Here is a 25,434-nt window from a genome sequence, read left to right as displayed (position 1 = left end):
TGCCAAAAGCTCAAACAGTGATCTCCAAGCCCATGTGGTTGAACTCAAACAACAAAGAAACAGACTAAGAAATGATATAAACACCATGATCAAATCTGCAAAAAAGAATTTCATCAATGACAAAACTGAGGAAAACAAAAACAAACCCAGTGAACTTTGGAAATTACTCAACAACCAACTAGGCTACAGTAAAAAACTAAACCAGATTTACAAACATCAACATAAAGACAGAAAACACTCATCACAGACAAGCTGGAGGTGGTCAATTACTTAAACATTTTCTTTACAAACACAACACTGGTTAATAAACTACCCTCCCACTCAGGGCATTTTGGGGTAGAACACATCCTAGATTTTTACAAAAACCTAGGGGTCCGCAAAGACGACTTCAAACTCAAAATGGTAACAACAGATGAGGTGCTCAAAAAACGGAGCGCCCTCCAACCTAACAAGGCCACTGGCCATGACAATATCCCTTCCAAATTCCTCAGAGACTCACCCCAGTCATCACCCACATAATAAACCCTCCATAAAACAGGGATACGTCCCCAAAGACTTCAAAATTGCGAGAGTGGACCCCCCCTGCACAAAAAAGGTAGCAAATTAGACCCAGGCAACTACCGCCCTGTTTCTATTCTTACCTCCATCTTGAAAGTCATGGAAAAAAAAATCTATGAACGGGTCGAAAAGTACCTTGCGGAAAATAAGCGAATCTATGAATTCCAATCTGGCTTCAGAACATCCCACTCCACTGATGCATGCCTTCTCTATTTGAACGACCACATCAAACAAGAGGTGGACGTGGGCAAATACTGCGGCATGGTCATGCTTTACCTCCAAAAGGCTTTCGACACTGTCAATCACTCCATTCTGATTGACAAGCTATTTTAGCTTGTCAATCAGTGAGCTGGATGCAATCCTACCTGGAGGGGAGAGAACAGATGGTGGAGGTAAATGGTACACTATCCCCCCCTCCCAGTGAGCTGTGGTGTTCCACAAGGAAGCATACTAGGACCGTTACTGTTTGTTGTGAAGGGCCAGATTAAACCGAATATATATATTTATTTATATATATATATTTAATTGTATTTGTATATTCTCTAATATTCCCTGATATCCCTTGTATATTCCTTGTACAATATGCATTGAATATCCATTCTAGCCTACTGAACATCCCATAATAGTCTCCATTCTACTATTGGTCGAGACCTTGGTGCCAGGCTGCCATACCCCTCAGACCCAGTTCAAACGTACCGCTCGACATGTACGAACAAGTCCTAGTTCCGCGTAGGAATTTGGCTACCGCACCACTAATGGGACTATTTGTTCATAGTGCGTATATATACTGCGCTACTAAAGTAGGACTTTCTTTTCAGTCCAGTTTCTTACCCTCCAATAGAGTCACAGACGTAAAGCCTCCCCGCGACGCCACGTGTGGGAGTAAGGCCAAGTTCGGCCTACCATCGGTATTGAGACATCGTGTATATTAATATTTGAATAGTCATATTTGGCACTATATCGTCGAGTTGGACGTAGTCTATTAAGCTAATAATAGTCTGTTAATATATAGTGCTTCGTGCGGTGAGAATACTACCGTAGTCAGTACCCCATCGTTTCGGACAGAGAACTGGCTGCTTACCCAGGGTGGTTGACCCTATGTGAAGCTGCACCCGAGGAGCCCCAGAGCCGACGAGCGAGTGGACCTGTATACCGGATTATTCTACCGACGACAGCCCGCCTTCCCAGGCACGGATTATGCTTTGGATACTTTGATTATTCTATGGATAAAGACCCCCGACACTGCCGTGTGTTGGAACCCCCCCCCCTGGAGAGGACGCAAGGTGAGGAGACGCTCTGCAAGACGAGGTCGCTTCACGTCTCTCCCCCGTGGACCGGAGAGAGCCGGCCCACAAAGAGTCCACCTGCTTTCATCTGTGGTCCAAGGATCGCCGGCGCATTGAACGGCACTACAGTGGGTTCACCTGGGATACCCTTGGCCGGACGAGGCAGCCGGATTCTACCCCCCCCCCCCTCCTACTCCTGTCGGCTTACAAGCGACCGGATTAACCCCCTCTAGTGTATCTAGTATAATCATTAAAGTATCATTGCTGTTATTCCTTAACTATTCCAGGTCGTATATTTACCACCTGCGCCTTCAGAGATTGGACATTCTCTATTGATATACCGACGAATACTCCTTGCCATAAAAGTGCATACTATTTCAATTCATAAATGTAATTAAGTGATTAAGTGCTTATTCTACACACCATCGCTGTGTAGGAAATAAAGACTTGTTTCTAATTCGTACATTTGTGTTGGATCCGTTTCATCTACGTGAGAGTGTTCATGATAATATATTTATGCCGTGTACTGGGTGGCCGAATATTAAGTACAAAGGTAGTGGTAGTAAGTATCATATCTAGTAATACAGTCAGGGAATTGTACCCCTCAGTTACAATTGGTCCTTCGAGCCGGATGGTAATTAGTGTAATATTAATATAGTGTTATTAATATTGAAATGGCCTATGATGAACACTCCACGAAACGATCCTCCTAACCAACGCCCGCAGCGCGAACGACGGCTCCCTCAGTACTTAGAGGCTTACGCTGTCAGTCAACAACCTAGTCTTCTACTAACAGTAAACGCGGTAAAACTAGAAAGTAAAAGTATGTCTAACCCCAACGCCCAGACTACCCCGACCATAGAGGCCCCTACGGGCTCTAATGTAACTGACCAAGTTCACGGTGGGGACCAGTGGGAACCAGACATGACTTCACACCCCGCCAGTACTGAAGAAGTAGTCCCCGATGAGTCCCGGGAGGAATACAACGCTACCGAGAGAGAACTCGGCACGGAAGAAGACTGGGAGAGCACCGTGGAGATAGAACTCCAAGGCTCCGCAAGGAGTACCCCGAGGGAAGGCTCCCCTATACAACCGCCTTCTCCCAGCGAGGCAGAGAGGACACTACAGCAGGCATTCCTCGTCAGCCTGAAAGCCTCTACTGAACGCGATAGACTCCAGGGTGAACGCGATCGACTGCAGATCCAGCAGCGAAGCGAACACGAGCAGATACGTCTAGAAATAAGACGCATTCAGATGGAAGAGAATGTGGCCCGAGAACGAGCCGGTGCTCAACGGGACGCAGCGCGCGACAGACAGCAGTCGCAACTAATAGAACAGCTGATCAGACGGACAACACCCTCTCCCTCCGCCAGAGGCTCCAGGAACTCGTCTAGACACACCTCCAGGGCGGCATCCCCTAGCCGAGTAAACAACCCTGAACTTGACCAACAGACGAGGTCTATACCCCCCACAGACCACCTCCCCCCACCGGTCCAAGCGAGACCTAGCAACCGGGAAGGAGCAGCATATCCTGTGGAGAGGCTAAACCAGAGACTACAAGCACTGGATGACCTAACTGAAGACGAAGAGGAAGAGGAGGAGAACCACGCCCGAAGACAGCACAGTACTCTACCGGACCAGGAGGTCCGGTACAGCCCAGGCTATACTCCCGCGGAGCTGCGCTACAGACCCCCGACTCTATACACGGGTGAGCACGACGCACGACCCGCACCGAGGAACAGCACCTGGACAAGCGGGCCATGGTACACTGCCGGTACCAGCCCATACCAAGGAGCGGGAGGAGACTCGCCTAGGAGGCCTCTCCCCCAACGCTCGCCGATGTATCCACAGTCAGCGTCATACATTGGCACGCCTATGGTACCCGACTTCACCCAAGAGAACCGGGCCCAGTATACAGAACTCCGCATGTGTCTGGAGACCATGTTGGTGGATGTATTGGATGAACGCCACAAATACGCCATCCTACTGCAGCACTTAAAGGTACCCCGCGCACATAATATAGCGCTCACCTACGCGACTTCCACCACCCCATACACAGCAGCGCTGGTAGCATTGGACCAGAGGTATGGGCGCATATGGGATTACGTGATCCAGGAGATCCGACACATCGACCGCTTACCCCCAGCAATAGACAATCGAGCACTGGATGACCTGTCCATCAGAGTGCAGTCCCTGGTAGGGATGTTGGGAGCGCAAAGAGAGAAGGGGAAGTATGAACTTTACGCCAACTCAAATGTGGAAAGGATTCTGGAGAAGCTGCCGCCCGCTCGTCAGGAGCGCTTTAGGCGGCAGAGGGACCACAGAGACCCGAATGGCCCCGAACCGAACCTCCTCGATCTAGCAGACTTCCTGGCGAGAGAAGTCAGCAGCCTACGGCTAGATACATTCGGACGGAGCACCCCTGGCTCCAGAGAAGGAACCAGATGACTAAATGATGGAAGAAGATCGGTGACTGTAATGCACCAATCGGAGTCAGTACCGAGCAGCAGGAGCCACAGTACCCCCTCCAGAACGGAGAAGTGGAAGATAGTGTGCCCCTACTGTGAGAAAGAACACTGGCTAGCGCAATGTGACTCCTTCCCCAAGCTGAACGCGGAGGAAGCAGGTCAATGGATAAAGTCCAACAAGCGCTGTTTTCGCTGTGCGCGCTCACACATGGCAGCCGAATGCCGCTTAAAGAAAAGGTGCACCAAGTGCGATGGAGCCCACCTGGACATACTTCACGACAGTAACAGACGGCGTCCTTCACCTGCACCATCCAGCCGCAAAGCGAGCGTCATGTACATCGATCCCGCCAGCAGCAGTGGAGCCCGAGTACTCCTAAAAGTAGTGCGTGTGACACTAAGCTACCAGAATAAAGTCCTGGACACTTACGCCGTCCTCGATGACGGGTCAGAGAAGACCCTGCTGCTCGCCTCCGCTGCGGCCCAGCTAGGGCTGCGGGGAAGCGAAACCCAAATGACAATTCGGACAATAAGACGAGATTTGAAGACGATAAAGGGCGAGAATGTCTCATTCTCTATCGCAGCAAGCGGCCAGCCTGAGCGACGGTACCAGATTGCAGACGCTTTCACCAGCCAAGAAATAGGACTGTCGCGGTACACATACCCCGTCGCCAAGCTGATGGAGAAATATGCACATCTGCGCAAGTTACCGATCCCGCTCATAGACAATGCTATGCCGACCCTGTTGATAGGCTCCGACCATGCAGACCTCATTGTCCCGATAGACCGGGTTCATACCGGACCCCGAGGCTGCCCTGCAGCAGTCGAGACCCGTTTGGGATGGACTCTCCAAGGCCCGCTCGCCAAATCTCTCAACCGAAGTACAGCCACTAGATGTCTCCACTCCCGAGTCACAGAGGGAGAAACCGCACTCCTGCAACACGTAGAGCGGCTATGGAGCTTGGAACAAATGCCCTTTAAGAATGGAAAGAAAGACATTCGCTCTAAAGATGACATTTACGCCATTCACCTCCTCGAGACAGGGACCAAGAGAGTCCCGGTCAACGGCGTGTTGAGATACGCCACGCCACTCCTGCGGCGAGAAGGAATGCCTACTTTCCACGCCAAGACAGACGCCATAGAACGGTACCTGCTGAACACGGAGCGGCGCTTAGCTAAGAACCCCGCCCAAGAGAGTGTATACCGCGCTGAGATTGAGAAGCTCATCACAGCGGGACACGTCACAAAGATGGACATTAAAGAGGCTGACCAGACCACTGAATGGTGGTACGTGCCCCACCACAAGGTCCATCACAACGGTAAAGACCGCATAGTATTTAACTGCAGCTACCAGATCGGATCCCAAAATCTGAATAAAGAGTTACTGCCCGGTCCCACACTCGGCCCCTCCCTACTCGGCGTTTTACTCCGCTTCCGCCAGGAAAAGGTGGCCATCAGCGGGGACATTAAAGGAATGTTCCTGCAGGTGAGATTAGTAGAGGCGGACAAGCCCCTGTTACGGTTCCTATGGAGAGAGAAGCCAGGAGATGAGCACCCAGCCATCTACCAATGGGAAGTCCTCCCCTTCGGAACGACGTGCAGCCCCTGCTGTGCGACATTTGCACTACAGAAACATGTAGCAGAGGACCCAGCAGCGGACGAAGAGGTCCGACACAGCGTAAAGAACAGCTTCTACGTAGACAACTTTCTACAAAGCCTTTCAACCCAGGAAGAAGCCGAGGCTCTCCTGATTAAACTCCGCGCCTCATTGATCAAAGGCGGCTTTGATCTCAGGCAGTGGGCCAGCAGCGATCCGCAAGTACTGCGCAGCCTCTCCTCCGAGGACAAGGCAGCCAGCAGCGAGACCTGGATGGCTACAATCCCGGGAGAAGCCCAGGAGATGACCCTGGGATTGGTGTGGCGATTCAAAACAGATTCGCTTCACTACAGACACAAGCCCCTGACTACGGAGCAGGGAAGGCCGGCGGCGGCGCCGACCACCAGACGGAGTGTGTACACAACACTCGCCCGACAATATGACCCGCTAGGATGTATTCTACCGTACACCACCAGGGCAAAAATGATTGTACGAGCATTGTGGGACAAGGACCAGGGCTGGGACGACCCCATTCCCGCACACCTTGCATCCACCTGGAGAGAGTGGGAGATGGAGCTCCACTCACTCCCAGGCGTTAATATGCGCCGAAGCTACTTCCCACCCACGGTGAGGCCAGAGACATGTAAAATGGACTTACACGTCTTCAGTGACGCCTCAGAGGTCGCATACGGATCAGTAGCCTACTTGCGGGCCCAAGACCAGGGGGGAGAGATCTACACAGCATTTGTCCTCGCCCGCTCGAGAATAGCCCCACGCAAGCAACAATCTATCCCACGTCTAGAGCTCTGCGCAGCCCTAGCCGGAGCGCACCTAGCCACGCTCATCCAACGTGAGCTCACCATACCGGTGTCTAGAACAATCCTGTGGTCAGATTCCACGACGGTACTCGCCTGGATCAAATCGGACTCATGCAAGTACAAAGTCTTCGTGGGAGTCAGAGTCACCGAGATTCAAGACTTAACCGAAGAGTTAACCGGAGAAACAGAGTGGCGCTACGTTGATACAAAACAGAACCCAGCTGACGTCATCACCCGGGGGATGCCCCTGGATGACCTCACCCATCGCAATGTCTACAGTGACGGCCCCGCATTCCTAAGACTCCCGGAAGGACAGTGGCCCATGCCTATCCCGAGGGAAGCAAGTCCAGAGGAGGTGGAAATTAAGAAGTCTGTGTTCTGTGGATTGAGCACCGTAGCCTCCACCGACCCTAACATAAACGATTGCACGTCCATAGAGAGTGCACAACAAAGAACATTCCTGCGGTACCACCCGGAGTGCAAGTCCCCCGCTGATATGTCAGCAGCTAACTACGAGGAAGCAGAATTGCTTCTACTGCAGCGAGCCCAGAGAGACTCGTTCCCCGATGAATTGGCCTGTCTACAGGGAGGAAAGCCCGTCCCACCCGACAGCAGATTAATTCACCTGGCCCCCGAGAGCGACGCTCACACCCTCATCAGAGTGGGTGGTCGCCTACGCAGAGCCCCCAATCTACCGGATGACATTAAATACCCGATCGTATTGAACAGCCGACACAAGGTCACAGAGCTGATTATAAAGAAATACGATGAGGATGTACATCACGCAGGAGCAGAAAGAGTCTTCGCGGAAATCAGACGTCGTTACTGGATCCTACAAGGAAGAGAGGCGGTACGACGCTTCCAACGAACATGTCTAGACTGCCGCAAGTGGCGCGCGCAGCCCAGCATACCAAGGATGGCTGACCTTCCTCCATGTCGCCTCCGAATCGGTGACAAGCCATTCCACTCAACGGGTATGGACTGCTTTGGCCCGCTGCACATAAAGAAAGGAAGAGGAACCGAGAAGCGGTGGGGTATTGTATTCAAATGCATGACCACCAGAGCGATACACATCGAGCTTCTCCCGACCATGAGCACAGACTCATTCCTTATGGCCTTCCGTAGATTCACATCACGGAAAGGAAGACCGTCTACTCTATTGTCCGATCATGGGACAAACTTCAAAGGCGGCGAAAGAGAGCTGAGAGAGAGCTTCCAAGCTATGGGCCCAGAACTTAAGACCCACCTCGCTCCAGCACAGGTTGATTTCCAATTCAACCCCCCAAACGCACCCCACTTCGGTGGCACTTGGGAACGAGAAGTGCGCTCCATAAAGACAGCCCTGTACGCAGTACTTGGGGCCCAGACTGTGGCGGAAGAAGTCCTAATGACAGTCCTCACGGAGATTGAGGGAGTACTTAACTCGAAGCCCCTCGGATATGTCTCCAGTGATGTGGCGGATATCGACCCAGTTACCCCCAACACACTCCTGATGGTGCGGCTAGATCCCACATTACCCCAGACCATGTACCGGCCTGAAGAAGCGAACGGCCGACGAATGTGGAGGTACAGCCAAGTATTAGCCGACAAGTTTTGGAACAGTTTCCTACTGCACTACCTACCGTCTCTACAGACCCGCCAGAAGTGGGTAAAGGAGAGAGACAATTTGACAGAAGGAACAGTCGTCATGATTATTGATCAATCACTGCCCAGAGCTATGTGGCCGGCCGGCCGCGTAAGCAAAGTGATCACCGGTGCCGACGGCAAGGTCCGAGCAGCTGAAGTGCTCGTCCAGGGTCGCACTTACACCCGTCCCGTGGCAAGGCTCATAGAACTGCCTCGACTCCCAGACACAATCGATGATGACCATGACCCTACAACCCTATGACTTTGTGAAGTTGACTGACCCCTACAGCAAACCCTTATGTGTAAATAGACAACGCGATTAATCTGTCTCTGTTTAACTGATTAGGTCTGGGACCTATTCAGGGGGTGGCTGTTGTGAAGGGCCAGATTAAACCGAATATATATATTTATTTATATATATATATTTAATTGTATTTGTATATTCTCTAATATTCCCTGATATCCCTTGTATATTCCTTGTACAATATGCATTGAATATCCATTCTAGCCTACTGAACATCCCATAATAGTCTCCATTCTACTATTGGTCGAGACCTTGGTGCCAGGCTGCCATACCCCTCAGACCCAGTTCAAACGTACCGCTCGACATGTACGAACAAGTCCTAGTTCCGCGTAGGAATTTGGCTACCGCACCACTAATGGGACTATTTGTTCATAGTGCGTATATATACTGCGCTACTAAAGTAGGACTTTCTTTTCAGTCCAGTTTCTTACCCTCCAATAGAGTCACAGACGTAAAGCCTCCCCGCGACGCCACGTGTGGGAGTAAGGCCAAGTTCGGCCTACCATCGGTATTGAGACATCGTGTATATTAATATTTGAATAGTCATATTTGGCACTATATCGTCGAGTTGGACGTAGTCTATTAAGCTAATAATAGTCTGTTAATATATAGTGCTTCGTGCGGTGAGAATACTACCGTAGTCAGTACCCCATCGTTTCGGGCAGAGAACTGGCTGCTTACCCAGGGTGGTTGACCCTATGTGAAGCTGCACCCGAGGAGCCCCAGAGCCGACGAGCGAGTGGACCTGTATACCGGATTATTCTACCGACGACAGCCCGCCTTCCCAGGCACGGATTATGCTTTGGATACTTTGATTATTCTATGGATAAAGACCCCCGACACTGCCGTGTGTTGGAACCCCCCCCCTGGAGAGGACGCAAGGTGAGGAGACGCTCTGCAAGACGAGGTCGCTTCACGTCTCTCCCCCGTGGACCGGAGAGAGCCGGCCCACAAAGAGTCCACCTGCTTTCATCTGTGGTCCAAGGATCGCCGGCGCATTGAACGGCACTACAGTGGGTTCACCTGGGATACCCTTGGCCGGACGAGGCAGCCGGATTCTACCCCCCCCCCCCCCCTACTCCTGTCGGCTTACAAGCGACCGGATTAACCCCCTCTAGTGTATCTAGTATAATCATTAAAGTATCATTGCTGTTATTCCTTAACTATTCCAGGTCGTATATTTACCACCTGCGCCTTCAGAGATTGGACATTCTCTATTGATATACCGACGAATACTCCTTGCCATAAAAGTGCATACTATTTCAATTCATAAATGTAATTAAGTGATTAAGTGCTTATTCTACACACCATCGCTGTGTAGGAAATAAAGACTTGTTTCTAATTCGTACATTTGTGTTGGATCCGTTTCATCTACGTGAGAGTGTTCATGATAATATATTTATGCCGTGTACTGGGTGGCCGAATATTAAGTACAAAGGTAGTGGTAGTAAGTATCATATCTAGTAATACAGTCAGGGAATTGTACCCCTCAGTTACACTGTTCCTAATTTATGCACATGACATTGCAAGCTGGTTCATGTGATCACGCCATCCTGATTTCAGCCTTCAAGAGCTGCCACTGGCTGTCTGTTGCTGTACTGAACAACTTATTGAAATAAATGTATCCGTTATCACGAGAAAACTGACTTTGTAATACCGAGAACTCACTGGGAGGGGGGGGGGGGCAGTGTTCCGTTCACCTCCACCATCTGTTCTCTCCCCTCCAGGTAGGACTGCATCCAATTGCTTTTAGCGTATCAATCAGAATGGAGTGATGTGGTCGTTCAAATAAAGAAGGCATGTATCAGTGGAATGAGATGTTCTGAAGTCAGATTGGAATTTGTAAATGAGCTTTTTTTCGGCAAGGTACTTTTTGACCTGTTCGTAGAATTTTTTTTCCATAACTCATAAAATAGTGTTTGGTCTATTATCTCCATGCAAATCTGACATACTGTATACCAGATAAAAAATAAACATAACTGGATAAACAAACATTATTAATGTTATTATGGTTTTAATATATCATTGGAGCTCCAGACCAAACTACACAATGCTGGTAACAAACACCCTGATAAAAACTCATCACTACAGGCTCCAGAAGTGGACATACAGGTACTGTTGTCTGGTACGGAAGCAGAGAACGGCCACGTCTTTATTTATTATTTTATTGCTGTTTTCTCATGATAAAGTCCGTTTTCTTCATTTACAGAATGTTTTGGTGGGATAATTATCCAGAACCATGAGATGATTGCGAGCTGGTTCATGTGATCACGCCATCCTGCTTTCAGCCTTCAAGAGCTGCCACTGGCTGTCTGTTGCTGTACTGAACAACTTACTGAAATAAATGTATCCGTTATCACGAGAAAACTGACTTTGTAATACCGAGATAACGAAATAATAAGTCGTTATCACATGAAAACGGCAATAAAATAATAAATAAAGACGTGGCCATTCTCTGCTTCCGTAGTCAGGAACACATGGATGATGAGGTTATTACCTGATACAGATAACCTCTATCAAGCCAAGCAGGAAGTCGGTATGTGTGTGTTTGCCACCGACTACATGCAGTGCCACCTATAACCACTGGAGTTCAGCAGAGGACAATCTACTAAACCTTACTGTGCAAGGTTTGTTTATTGTTTTCATAAAAATCACATAATTAGGCCTACATCTGTCTGCCAGGTTAATTTTTTTTTATTAACACAGTATTGAGGTATTTAAAAATGATTCCTTGCAGCAGTATTATAAAGATTTTGAGATTCTCATTGGATTCAAATACACCCTTTTTGAAGTAAAAAGCACCACAACAATTGTCACAAAGAAATACATCAAAAAGATGTTAATCATTGTAATTTGTACTGGAAAGAAACTAATTCTGTCAAATATTGATATTCTGTCAAAAATAAGAAATGTATTGTGATATGTAGGGCTGTCTTAAATACTTCTGTTGACAGAATCTGGCTATGGGGCAACAATAATGTGGTCAAGAGGCATGGTTTCTATCTTTAGCCTTTGGCGTGGTTTATTCATTCACATGTTAAACAGCAGCAGTACTAGAGTTCTCCTCTCTCTGAGAGGCAGGTGGAAAAGAGGTAGAGGGGGAGGAGACATCTCTTTATATACTCGCCACCTGGTGGTATCATGAGTGGCTCCGCCTAGATCGCCCTCTAGTGGAAACAGTTATATATGCAGTTAGACAGTTACTTGCAATCCTACATAGAACCTCTAACATTAACATTCGCGAGCTTCGAACAAACATTAAAAAAAAATCGAAGTTCGTAAGCGGCGCCTTCCCGCCTCCATTCCAATGAAACGAAAGTAAGCGGCACCTCGACTCCACCTCTCTACAACAAGCACGTGGAGATTATCTGTGTTGAAAACAACAAGGACATGTGCAGCAGACATGTCGACGAAGAAGTCATCAGACGTGTGGTTACACTTTAAAATATGTAAAGACAATGCTCAAAAAGCCGAGTGCCAGATATGCCAGAAGAAAATGGCATATCACAACTCTACAACAACTTTGTCAAATCACCTAAAAAATGTAAGTATCGCTGTACACGACGGCGACGCCACACAAAACATTAAGGCTATGCCTATGCTCAGGGGCGTAGCTGGGGGGGGGGGGTAGTTTAGGATGATTCCAAGGGCCAAGCACTAGACATAGACATACTAGACATCACTCATGTGTATTATTGATGCTCTCATTGATACTATGTTTGTTTCTGAAGTGTGTGTGTGAGATATATAGAGAGAGAGGGGGGGCTTTGGTAGACTATTGCATTGGTCCATTCATTGAAGATGAACGCAATGCGACATCCTTTACTAGGCTCACCCACCAACAGTGCAGGTGCTGAACTGCTGATCCGAATGTATAGGTAAAAACCATATTATGCGTTTTCATCAATAAAAAAATGGCCAAAAAAAATTCCGCTCACGACGCGCGCTCGCATTCACTGGGGGCCTACAAATACATTCTTTCATGGGGCCCAGAATCTGGAGCTACACCCCTGCCTATGCTGCTATGACTAATGTGTTACCAAGTTGGCTAATTTAATTGTAATCATCTGCTTTTGTAGGTGCATTGTCTGATATAATTATAGATTATTAATTATAAATTAAATATAATATAATTGTTTGCTTGATAGACGAAGGTTTCAACATAATTATGTAATGTCATGTCGTTGGCTGTGAGAGCAGCCCCACTGCACCCAGGCAGCGCAGCCGAGTGAAACCTTGTCGAAAGGGGCTACTTAATTAATTAATCCAATCCACTTTATTTATAGAGCACATTTAAAAAGAACAAAGTTTACCAAGTGCTGTACAAGTCTCACAACATAAGATAAAAAAAAAATATATATATATAATATTATTATTATTTTTTCGAAGCTTCGAATAAAAAATCGAAGCTCGGCCCCGAAGCTTATGAATGAAACATTGGACCTCATTCCTGAATGCAGTTAAGAGTAGTAGTAGTAGTAGTAGTTTATTTTTTCAGTCATCATCTCACATAATACAATATACACCATTTATCAATATTTGATTTTTTTACAGTGACTGAAAAGGTACAGATTGAAGCATAGTGCTTATATGTGCCTGTCCTATATTCTTACCAAAAAATATTCAAAAATGTAGATTCCAAAACCGTATTCTAAAAGAAAATCCCTTTCTTAGCTTTTTGAACAGTAAATTTACAAATATCTCATCATATTTTCTTTCATGTATTGGAAAAAAAACGTTCAAAGACATTTGAGAAGTTAAGAAGAAACAGTTCTGGCTTTCCTGACTGGGTTCTCATCTGGGATTCATTATTCGCTAAGACCAGGATTTAAGAATGCGGAAAAGCAGTCAGATGGGAAAGATTGGAGTGTGCCCATGTTCTTAAAGGCTAAATTTGTGAGAAATCATTGGTGATTGCGTTCACATCAATTCTACAGATTCTAAATAATTATGACACTAATGCCACAATATTTGTATCATTAACAATTCTGTTATTATTTCTGAAGAGTCCAGTGTGGACGGCACTATGCACTGAAGACATGATCCAATAGAGTCCTGAACATGGAGAGACCAACCCCAAGTCGATCTGCACTTTCTCGGCCGAGCTATAGTTGTTTTTCCGCACCTACTCCCCAAACTGCCTAAGCAGATTGCCCAGGGAGTCTCTGGATTGTCCATGAGACCATCCCTGGGCAATCTGCGCATTCGCCGGTTGGGGAGTAGGTGCGGAAAAACGACTATAGCCCACAGCTGTAGCTACAACCACTTACGTCAAGGCTCTAATCAACATTCATTCATTTTATCCCCCCGCGCTCTCCCATGCGCTGAAAATACCGGAAGTGTTGCAGTTACTGTTCTTATCTTCAAATGATTCCTGCTCACATTTAAAGGCCTGTGTGTGGATTTGTCTGTGGCATCGAAAGAAAACATACTCCTTCATACTTCCAATATTGTCCATAGTTTATTCCAATATTTTTTTATTTGAGTACAATGCAATAAGCACTTGTTCAAGGTCCTCTGTAAATACTGAAATAAATCTGCTGATGTGTTTCTCCCAATCAAATCAATTCGGCCTGTTATTTCCGCTCTACTTTTTTTCTCTCTCACCTGCTGTTGCAGCTCTCCTGTGGGGGGGGGGGGGGGGGGGGGGGGGGGCAGGTTGAATGTTAAGATAGAGCTTCGTGACAACACGACTTTTCGGCTGCTTATTATAGTACAGATCTAATTGAAAGGTTGTAACTTTATACTGAATATCTATTTCAATGGACAATTGATGGCGATTCATTCAAATAAAATACTTGGAAAATGTCTTGAATCACCAACATGAGGGATCCTTGTCCATAAGTCATACCGTAATTCCTCTAATAGTAACCCCGGCTTGTATTTGTTTCAACTGTAGCTGATACCGGGCTTGTATTAGGAGGAGGCATGTATAAGAGAGAGGCCTATATTTCTAATTTTCAAACGGATCATAATGAATAAATCAACATTTTGTGTCAGTTTGAACCCAGTAAAATGTACTGGGTTCATTTATTGAAACCAAGTACTGTATGAAATACGGTAGTAAACAGTGCAATTACAGGTGGTCAAAAAAAGTTAAATAAAGTAAAATAGTGCAATCACAATACTGGTATAATAATAATAATAATAATAATAATAACTTCGTTTTATACAATTCTGAGGTAGGCTTACTCTCTTGGTAAACATTAACACCATACCATTATATGGTATTTACTGCACAGCCAGGCCAGCATATACATGAAACCCGGCTTGTATTAGGAGGCCGGCTTATAATTGCTTAGCTCAATAGCGCACCCGGTCATTAATAGAGACCCGGTTTTTAATTGAATACCGGTTACTATTAGAGGAATTACGGTAATTGTGCACAAAAGATATTGGACCAACCGGCATTGTGGTTTGTGAAATTTACTGTGGATGGATACACGCTGCGTGCACACCGAACCGATTACATGATATCTCCCAAGCTGCTGCTAGGTGGAGAAAACAATGGGTGTTCTCATGAACAATAAATGAACAACACAGAGGCCCTCTACAGGAAGGGACGGAGCAGACTGTTCTTCCTGAGAGGGCTCGGGTCCTTCAATGTCTGCAGCAAACTGCTACAGATGTTCTACCAGTCTGTGGTGGCTAGTGCCTTTTTCTTTGCTGTGGTATGCTGGGGGGGCAACACCAACACAGACAAAATAAAGAAAGTGAGCTCTGTGGTGGAAGCTGACCTGGACAGTCTGGAGGTGGTGGCAGAGGGGAGGACGAGGAGGAAGCTGCAGGCTATCCTTGAGGACCCCTGCCACCCCCTCCATGACGAGCTGACAGCGATGTAGAGCATGTTTAGCCACAGACTTGGCCTCCTCCGACATACCACAAAGCGATTCGGGCAGTCCTTTGTGCCGGTTGCATCAAGCTCCACAACCAGGCAGGGCCAGGATGGGCTAACTGCCGCGGACTAGAGGATGTGATATGTGGACTATAACAACCTGAATAGACTCTTTTTTTCCCTTCACCACTTTTTAGCTCTAATCTTAGCTCTATTTTAGCTCTATTTATGATGTCCGTCTTAGTCTTTAACATGTATTATTTGCTTTGATGGACTGAATCTCCCTATGGGGCTAAATAAAGGTTTTCAATCAATTCAATCAATCAATGATACAGAACACCAGATGATACAGACACTGCTCTGTGTAGAATGGTGACATTTTATGTTGCCTAGTTGAAGGATTAACCATTTGAGGTGTCTCCTCAGAATTCCATCTTGAAATTCTAGAACTCTATAGACGCAGAAGTCCCGCCCCCTGGTTCATAAGCTCCTATACTTTACTCTATAGATGCAGAAGTCCCGCCCCCTGTTTCATAAGCTCCTATACTTTACTCTATAGATGCAGAAGTCCCGCTCCCTGTTTCATAAGCTCCTATACTTTACTCTATAGATGCAGAAGTCCCGCCCCCTGGTCCTCAAGCTCCTATACTTTACTCTATAGATTCAGAAGTCCCGCCCCCTGGTCCACAAGCTCCTATACTTTACTCTATAGATTAGACGCAGAAGTCCCGCCCCCTGGTTCACAAGCTCCTATAGACCTGTTCGACCAAAATTATATTTTGTTTGCACTATGAAATATTGGATCAGCTTGAAACATTTCTTGGCATAGATAAACCATCAACAGACGAGCTGTAGAGCTGCTGGTCTAAACACCATCAACGGATGAGCTACAGAGCTGCTGGTCTCAACACCATCAACAGACGAGCTACAGAGCTGAAAAACAACATCGTGTTTTTCTGAATGTATGTACAGTTTAAAAAGCTGTGACAATAAAAGTCTGAATCTGACTGGTGGTCACTCTGGGTTTGTCCCTTGCTTCTCATGTTGACCCTCACTCCTGTCTCCTGTAGGTAGCAGGGACAACACAGGGCTCAACCTGGATTACTCTCCTCATGTTGACCCTCTCCTCACTCACCTCTCCTGTCTCCTGTAGGTAGCAGGGACAACGCAGAGCTCAACTTGGATTACTTCGGTCCAGTAGAGGACACCTCCAGTAGAAGCAGTGGTAGCAACAGCCCTCCACCAGGTCAGGCCACTCTGCTGTGGACACCTGGGCTTACTGCCCAGTTTGTTTATTTTAATTTGATTAAATTGCAGTAGTAAAGAAATTGCCAGGGACTGTTGGGGTTATAAGAACTGAAACTTACCGACATGACTCCTGTGACCTATAGCCCACAAGTTTCTTGGGGTTTGTTTTAGTTGGGGTAATAAAAAAAAAGCTGGATTATTTAGTTTACAATCTCACACACATCCAGAAACTCTAAACCGTTTTGCACACATTCATTTAGTTTGAGAGTAAATTTGTTTGAATATGGCCACCAGTGATGTCAACGAGGACATTGAATACTTGTGTTAGAAAGTTTGGTTCAAAGTGAAACAACCATACCAACAAAAACTGTTACAAACGTAATAATTTACCTTCTGATTCTGTCCATTTCAAACAAACTTCAGTGTGAAAACGGCCTCAGTATGTACAGTACAGAGCGTATTTTCTAAAGATGAAGCATAATCCAGTGTCTGTTATGTGTGTATCTGTGCACAGGGGTTGACAGGGAGCTGTATGAACTAACCGTCACCAAGTTGGAGGTCAACATTACCACCAGCCACCTGGAGGAGACCTTCAACCGCCTCATGTCCACCGCAGAGAAGACCAGCTCTTCTGTCAGGTCAGTTACAGCGCTTTAATGCTAAAAGCGCTTTAAAATTTGTTCCTCACATTCACACATTCACACACCGATGGCGGAGGCGACCATGCAAAGTTGCCAACCTGCTCATCGGGAGCAGTTAGGGGTTAAGTGTCTTGCTCAAGGACACATCAGACCTGGGGAGTCACGTGATCGCTTTAAGACCCGCCTGGTTCCTATAGACCTGGGGAGTCATGTGATCGCTTTAAGACCTGCCTGGTTCCTATAGACCTGGGGAGTCACGTGATCGCTTTAAGACCTGCCTGGTTCCTATAGACCTGGGGAGTCACGTGATCGCTTTAACACATTGAGTGCCAGCCACGAGAAATCTTGTTATTTCATGCCATGCGTTGAGTGCCAACGACGAGAAATCTCGTTTTAATCGTTATTTTTTTTATTAGCGATTTCCATTCATTTTTTATCAATCTAGCCTCACGTTACCATTGGGAATGTCTTTGAGCTCTAACAGGGAAAATACCGCCCCCTATCGTCTCTCCAGATGGTATTGCACCCATTGGATTGGACTGAATGAAATGGATGGGAAAAAAAGACTCCGGAATCCACATTTTACTTATCAGGCATGTAACCGGAGACGATCCCATTCATTGCCCACCCTCAGAACAGCGTGGAATATGTGTTTCCAGTACCCAGCGTTGGATCAATAAACGCGATCGATATTTGGAATGGCGATCAGGAATTGGAATAATCTTTTTGGAGAACATCTGATATGAGGTAAGGAATCAATTTTACCAGTCTTGGGGTAATCAGTTTTTTTCACCTATATCGTGTCCCATATGTGTGCGTGTGTGTGTGTTGACCAGGAAATAGATAATCGATTTTTCAGCCCGCTTCTCTAGCGTGCATAAGTACACATATACTATGGATAATCTAGCGTTTATTTGAAAACGATTCATAAATAGGCCGAAAAATGACAGTGTTTTGTGTATTCCACTAAAGAGCGATTCCTGCAGAATCTCTTTTTTTTTAAGTTTAAAAAAACTAGCATTTTTCAAAATGGTATAAAACGGAAATGTACAGATAAAAAAACCCGTTTCGACAATGTTGACTGCAAACAAGTCATTGATAAGCGACGGGCGTATTAGACACATAGCCATAATTTAAGATATAGTTTATGCGTTCGCAAATGGGCTTGCCCTCTCATTGACTACAGCGCTGGCACTCAAGCGCTAAATCGTGCGCCCTCTGCTAGCACTCAAAGTGTTAAGACCAGCCTGGTTCTTATAGACCTGGGGAGTCACCTGATAGTGTTAAGACCCACCTGGTTCCGGACACTTTTTTTTAAACATGGCTGTTTCTCAAGGTAGAGGGTTTATGGTTCCACTTATTGAATTGAATTGGTCTGACATCTGATGGGAGCAGAGTTGAGCATAATTAAATGAGATCTGCATTTTTACACTTGAGAAAAAGACTGTCCGTGTACATCTGTCCAGGAAAGGGTTAAATGCATCTGAAGGCCAGTCACTCACTGAGAGGCACGACGTTAGGAAACCATGACACTCAAAACAACAGACAGAAGACACTACTGGAGTTACATACTCATGATTACCTGACCTGTCTGTTTTTGAACACGTAGTTTTAATTTTCTTACATTTTATTGATCTACAATGAAAACAAAGATGGCAGCGAATGCCACGATAACCAATGAGAATATCAAGGGATGCCATGTCAGAGTAGTTGTGCTCATACGATTGGTTGAAGATTGGCAAGGCATGCCGAGGCATATGGGTACTGTAGTAGTTACCATGGAAACCAGTAAGGATTAGGCTACAATATGCGTTCAGTAGAAAGTTATCCGGCTGCAAGTTAGCCTAGCCTGGCACAAATGAATGGAAGCGGATACGGACCAGCTGTTGGCCAAAAACACCCCTCCCAGAGTTTTAAGTTAGGCTAGTGGTCCATATCTGCTTAAATTAGTTTGTGATGAGCTAGGCTAGCTTGTAACCGGATAGCTTTCTCTACTGAACGTGGAGAGGAAATCGGTATCTAGGGTGCACTGATATCGGTCGGGTATCGGTATCGGCCAATAAGTGCCTTGTTGACTGCCATCGGCCGATAAGCTCAAATTTGCCGATGGCAGTGGCCGATAAATATCCGTCAATTTGTGTCGCATCAATCTGGTCCACACGTTCAAACTTTGAAAAAATTAAAACAACACTAAAACCCTGCCTACTCCTCCGATGTTCTGCAAACTGTCACAAGCATTCTGGTACTACAGATACAGCTGGGAAAAGTCCAGGAGCAGCTGTTTGCCTGCTGTTATCACGTCGCTTGGCATGGTTAATGTTAACAATGACCAGCGGGGGCGCTCTCACAGCTGGTGACAACTGCCCGACGCGCCGGCTTTTTGTTCATTCATTGGAGGAGCTCCGCACAGCTGGTGACTTCATTCATAGGATGCTACAACGTCCTACAGTATGTCTACAGACTGCATGAATGAATGTTGCTGAATTAAAGAATGAATAAGTTAAACGTGTGCATAATACAATAGTAATAATATATAATAAGAATCCAACCAATAGAGCGACATTGTGCAATAAACAAGTAAACAACGTGTCAAATCTAACTTCATTAGATGGCCGACGTACAGTACGGCTCTCTTTTCCATTCATTTCATCAAAAGAAAGCGTTAGTGTAATGCTTCTTGGTAACAATAGGTTTGTGTACGCAATGTTGCTGAAATAAAATAATTAAACCGTTAAGACCTGTCGAATTAGCAGTGGAGGTGCTACAGTAGGTGGGCTCTATTTATAATGGATATATTTTGTCTGGTACCGTGGTCTAGTGGTTTAGGTTATTCCTTTCAAGCTGACGCCCGGGGTTCGAATCCTAGCCGGTTTAATATATGTATTTTTTTTTTTATTATTTATCAAATGAAATTGCCCGCAACGATGTGCATAATAACGTTTCGTCTTGTTTACATCAGGGTCCCCCATAGTAACTTGGCTTGCTACTCTACAGTTAAATCAATGAGCCAGTGTGCTAACGTTATCATATACTCTCTTTTTTAGACTCTTTTTGTACAGAAGGCCATTTGTGCAGTGGCAAGAAGCATAATCACATCAGCAATAATTAGGGATGCACCGATATCGATATTTTGATCAAATATTTTATTTTATTTTCAACATGAAACAAAACATATCACAATACAATAATAATATGTCAAATGTATACTCTCTTTTCTGGACTCTTTTCGTATCACAAACAGTACTGTATTTTGCAAATCTGATATGTCATAAATGTATAGATGTAGCAGTACTGTCTATCTGTATGTCATGCATGTCATTATGTTATGATGAATTGTAAATGGGGGACCCTGATGTAAACAAGACAAAACGTCTTTCTCAGGTCTGCATCCCCTTAACAATTGTATGTATTGAGCCGTACTGTATTGTACCCATTCTGCAATCTGTTAAATAAAGTTTTCATTCATTCATTCATTCATGCTTGAGGAAGACCGGTAAGGTCGAAACGTTTATTTATATATTTATGAGACAGTATATTTATTTTGTACAAGAATGTGAAACTTCCTATCACGTTTGAATAATGCTGTAAAGTAGCGATCAGGCTTGCAGTAATGTCAGGAAGAATGAGGAGAGGTTGTATTCGTATATGATGGTTTAATTCCAGCTCAATATGGGTTTTACAGGTTAATACTCTCTCGTAACACACAACACAGACCTGCTAATTATATATACGCTCGCTTCACGACAAACTAACGTCCGGTCCCGGCCGGCGGTCCGTCCTCCTATACTGTATCTCCCGGGGGGGAAACACCTCCAGCTAAACAGAGCGACACAGCGACAGAGCGAATTGATTGGTTGAAAACTTTATTAACAGATTGCAGAATGGGTACAGTACAACTCAATACATACAATTGTTAAGGGAATGCAGACCAGAGAAAGACTTGTCTGGTTCAGATACAAAACTCATTCAAACAGTATGGTAGCCTTTTCCTTGGATCCTCTGATCGTCGGTTCCGCAAACGTTCATTCACTCGATCACGAACTTTGTCCCAGGAGACTACACTATAGCGTTCTTTAACTTTAGCAATCAACATCACTCTGAGGTTCTTAGGTAAAGCATGTTTCCCCCGTTTGCCATTCCAATTGACTTTGTGAGCCCACTTTTGGTAGGTTTCAAAGTCCACTAGCAACATGAACATCGCCCTGCGTAGTCGTCAGGCCGTTGTTTGCCTTGTGCGTCATGAGCATGATCGAACGCCTTTTGCTCGTCGTCTGCTGAAATACCGTGGTCTAGTGGTTAATGACCATTCCTTTTAAGCCGACGCCCGGGGTTTGGATCCTAGCGGGTATTTTTTTATTTATAAAATGAAATTGCCCGCAACGATGTGCATAATACAATAGTAATAATATATAATAAGAATCCAACCAATAGAGCGACATTGTGCAATAAACAAGTAAACAAAGTAGGGCATATTTTACAGTAGGGCACTTTGAAACAACCAATCACGTTGCGCGATAGCACGAGCAATGCACAGTCAGGAAGTAATGTTACAGCTGAGTTCACTCATTCCGAACGGCGAAATGTAAAATGCTACCCAAGATTGTTGCATTTCGTTATAAAAACTATGCGGTGATAAACAAAAAACGAATCGCAGTATGCAAACCGTGCGGTTCGAGGATCACAGATGTACTATGGTGACAGATAAGGGGGGGGACCCTGATGTAAACAAGACGAAAGTCTTTCTCTGGTCTGCAATGTACAGTGTTGTTTGTACAGTTGTACAGTGTCCCCCCTCCTACCCAACCCCCCCCCCCCCCCCCCCCCCCCCACTCATACCCCCCCCCCCCCCCCCCACTCCTAACCAACCCCCCCCCCCCCCCCCCCCCACCTCCAATGTACAGTCCCCCCCCACCTACCCAATCCAATGTAGTTTCCATGCCTAATGTATATACTCTTTTCTTTCTGGACTCTTTTTGTATCACAAACAGTACTGTAATTGCAAATCTGATGTCATAAATGTATAGATGGAGCTGTACTGTACTGTACCCATTCTGCAATCTGTTAATAAAGTTTTCATTCATTCATTCATTCATCCCCTTAACAATTGTGTGTATTGAGCTGTACTGTATTGTACCCATTCTGCAATCTGTTAATACAGTTTTCAATTAATGTCAGACTGCCAAATTACTTCCACCCTCATCTCCAAAACAGTTGGCGTGAACAAATAATACTAGAGACAGAATGAGTTTAGCTTCTTTTTTTGGTTTTTCTTTTAATTAGTGAATTATATTCCCATCCATATCCCCAACTTTGTGATTTTTACATACTGATCAGACGGAGGCAGAATAGCCTGCACATACATCAATGCATCTCTTGTAAGATATGAATTGCGGCATACATTTTCCCAAACATGGTGCTGTTGGCGTCAAGCACAGGAGGTGAGGGGTGGATTGTCACCACCTGTTTAGCTAGGGCAGAGCGCATGTAGAGGGCATAGAAGAACCAGACGAGGCTGAAGATGCACAGGCCGATGGAGATGTTGATGAACACTTTGCCCATGTCAACCTTCTTCTTCTTCTCCTTGCGGTGCCGCTATATATCAACAACAATCATTCACAAATAATAGACCGGAACAGGAATGGAAAGGAAACGTCAGTGACGGCACATACTGGATTTACTACATCGCCCTCTGTAGAACACAAATGAGCAAGGGCGCACATAATAATAATAATATATTTAACACCCCCACTCGAACTTAGCTTATTGTGGTACAAAACAAAAATATATATATATATATATTCTCCCTCTTTGGCCTTCAATACAAAATAAACAACAACAACAAAAAAAACATATTGGCACATCCATGCTTTTCTTTCACTCTAACTAAGTGCCAAACAAATACTGAGCAAACTTCTTCAGTTGTAGCTTAGTGGCTGGTTTTGTCATCACATCAGCAATCATGTTGTCAGTAGGACAATATTCCAAACATATCCTCCCACTATTCACAGTTTCTCTTATGAAGTGATATTTTATATCAATATGTTTACATCTTTGCCTGTTTACAGGATTCCTGGCTAGTGCAATAGCTCCTTGGTTATCATCATAAACCTTGGTTTGTGCATACTGACATCCATCAATACCCTTGAGTAGCTGTTGCAAATACATACACTCCTGTATGGCTGATGCTAAGGTCATGTATCCTGCCTCGCAGGTAGAAAGTGCAACTGTTGGTTGTCTTCTACTCTTCCATGAAATGAGAGAGCTTCTCTCACTTAGGTGTACAGTAGGTGTGACATTGGATTGGCAACCCCCCATTGGTGTGGCAACACACCATTGAAATGCTAATTGTTGGGGGACCCTGATGTAAACAAGACAAAAGTATTTCTCAGGTCTGCACCCCCTTAACAATTGTATGTATTGAGCTGGACTGTACTGTACCCATTCTGCAATCTGTTAAAATTTGATATTACATTTACATTTAGTCATCTACCTATTGAAGCGTTGAGAGAAAAAGACAGCCAAGATTGTACTTTAAACTAAATTACTTTTATTTGCCTGTATTCTAAATTACATGCAATGCAAAGTAGAACTGTAATATGTACTTTCTCAGTCAGTGCTAAATGCAGTCCTCTTATGCAGCATCACTTTTCACATCAAAACAAAAGTAGAACTGTAATGTGGACTCAGTCAGTCACACTTATTTAACATGATCAAATAATTATTATAATATTTTTTACTTCACTTTGAAATATTATAGTGAAATATTTTGCAATGTTGTCGCATTTATCTTGTTGAAATCCTCCAACAGGCTCTTTTTTGTAAGTTGACTCTATTTGAATGACCACATCAAACAAGAGGTGGACGCAGGCAAATACTGCGGCATGGTCATGCTGGACCTACAAAAGGCCTTTGACACGGTCCATCACTCCATTCTGATTGACAAGCTAAAAGCAATTGGTTTTGATAGTCTATCAGTGAGCTGGATGCAATCCTACCTTGAGGGGAGGGAACAGATGGTGGAGGTAAACGGTACCCTATCCCCCCCCCCTCACAGTGAGCTGTGGTGTTCCACAAGGAAGCATACTAGGACCGCTACTGTTCCTAATTTATGCAAATGACATGTCGTCAGCTTGTGACTGCAACTTGTTCCTGTTTGCGGACGACTCAGCCCTGCTGGTCTCTGACAAGAACAAGTTACAGGTTGAAAAAACCCTCAGCTCGGAACTAGGCAGAATCTGCATATGGCTCGCTGATAACAAACTATCATTACACATGGGCAAAACAGAGTCCATTCTCTTCGGTTCAAATAACAAACTCAGCAAGACCGACGGCTTCTCAGTTACAGTGGGTGACAATATTGTCACAAGGAAAGATGAAATTACCTACCTGGGTTCCATCCTAGAGGCTAATCTCTCCTGTGACAAAATGGCATCCAATGTAATAAAAAAAGTCAACCAACGAACTCGATTCTTGTACCGGATCTCCTCTCTGGTAAACAAGAATACCCTGAAGACTCTGGCAGGAGCACTCATTCAGGGGTACTACGACTATGCTTGCACCTCATGGTACCAAAGCACCTCAAAGGCGCTAAAAACAAAATTACAAACATCTCAAAACAAACTGGTCAGACTACTGCTTGACCTTACTCCTAGAACCCACCTCACCCCTGCCCACTTTGACAACCTAGGATGGCTTAGAGTAGATGACAGAGTACAGCAACTTGCAATGGGCCTGGTCTACAAGATACACTACACGACCAAGGTACCCATGTACATGGCAAAATACTTCCCAAAGGTCAGTGAATACCACGATCACAACACCAGAGGGAGCTCCACAAATCATGTTAAACCCAGATTCGGCTCAAATAAGGGACTAAACACGTTTCGCAATTATGCCACATCAATGTGGAACGCCCTACCCAAAGCTGTAAAGGAATGTGGATCACTACCCACTTTCAAAACCTCTCTCAAGAGACACCTACGGGAGACTGCAATTCAACACTGGCCCCTGTAAATATCCTAACCCAACCCCCTCCAATGTACAGTCATTTACCTAG

General features: G+C 45.3%; 1 protein-coding gene across 5 annotated transcripts in view; it reads left to right on the top strand.

Moving 5' to 3' along the window:
* LOC311234394 (uncharacterized protein) overlaps nucleotides 1-25,434 on the top strand; it is a 185,098-nt gene that overhangs the window by 142,845 nt on the left and 16,819 nt on the right. For all 5 annotated transcript variants that reach the window (XM_084321564.1, XM_084321565.1, XM_084321563.1 and 2 more), the window contains exons 8-9: nucleotides 16,643-16,735; nucleotides 17,252-17,375. In XM_084321564.1, the coding sequence (XP_084177690.1) occupies nucleotides 16,643-16,735; nucleotides 17,252-17,375 (217 nt within the window). The remainder of the gene's footprint in view (nucleotides 1-16,642; nucleotides 16,736-17,251; nucleotides 17,376-25,434) is intronic.

The sequence above is a fragment of the Notolepis coatsorum genome, assembly GCF_963971535.1.
Source record: "Notolepis coatsorum genome assembly, chromosome: 9".
Classification (NCBI taxonomy): domain Eukaryota; kingdom Metazoa; phylum Chordata; class Actinopteri; order Aulopiformes; family Paralepididae; genus Notolepis; species Notolepis coatsorum.
The sequence above is the reverse complement of the archived record's forward strand: the minus strand, read 5'-3'. Positions and strand labels throughout refer to the sequence as shown.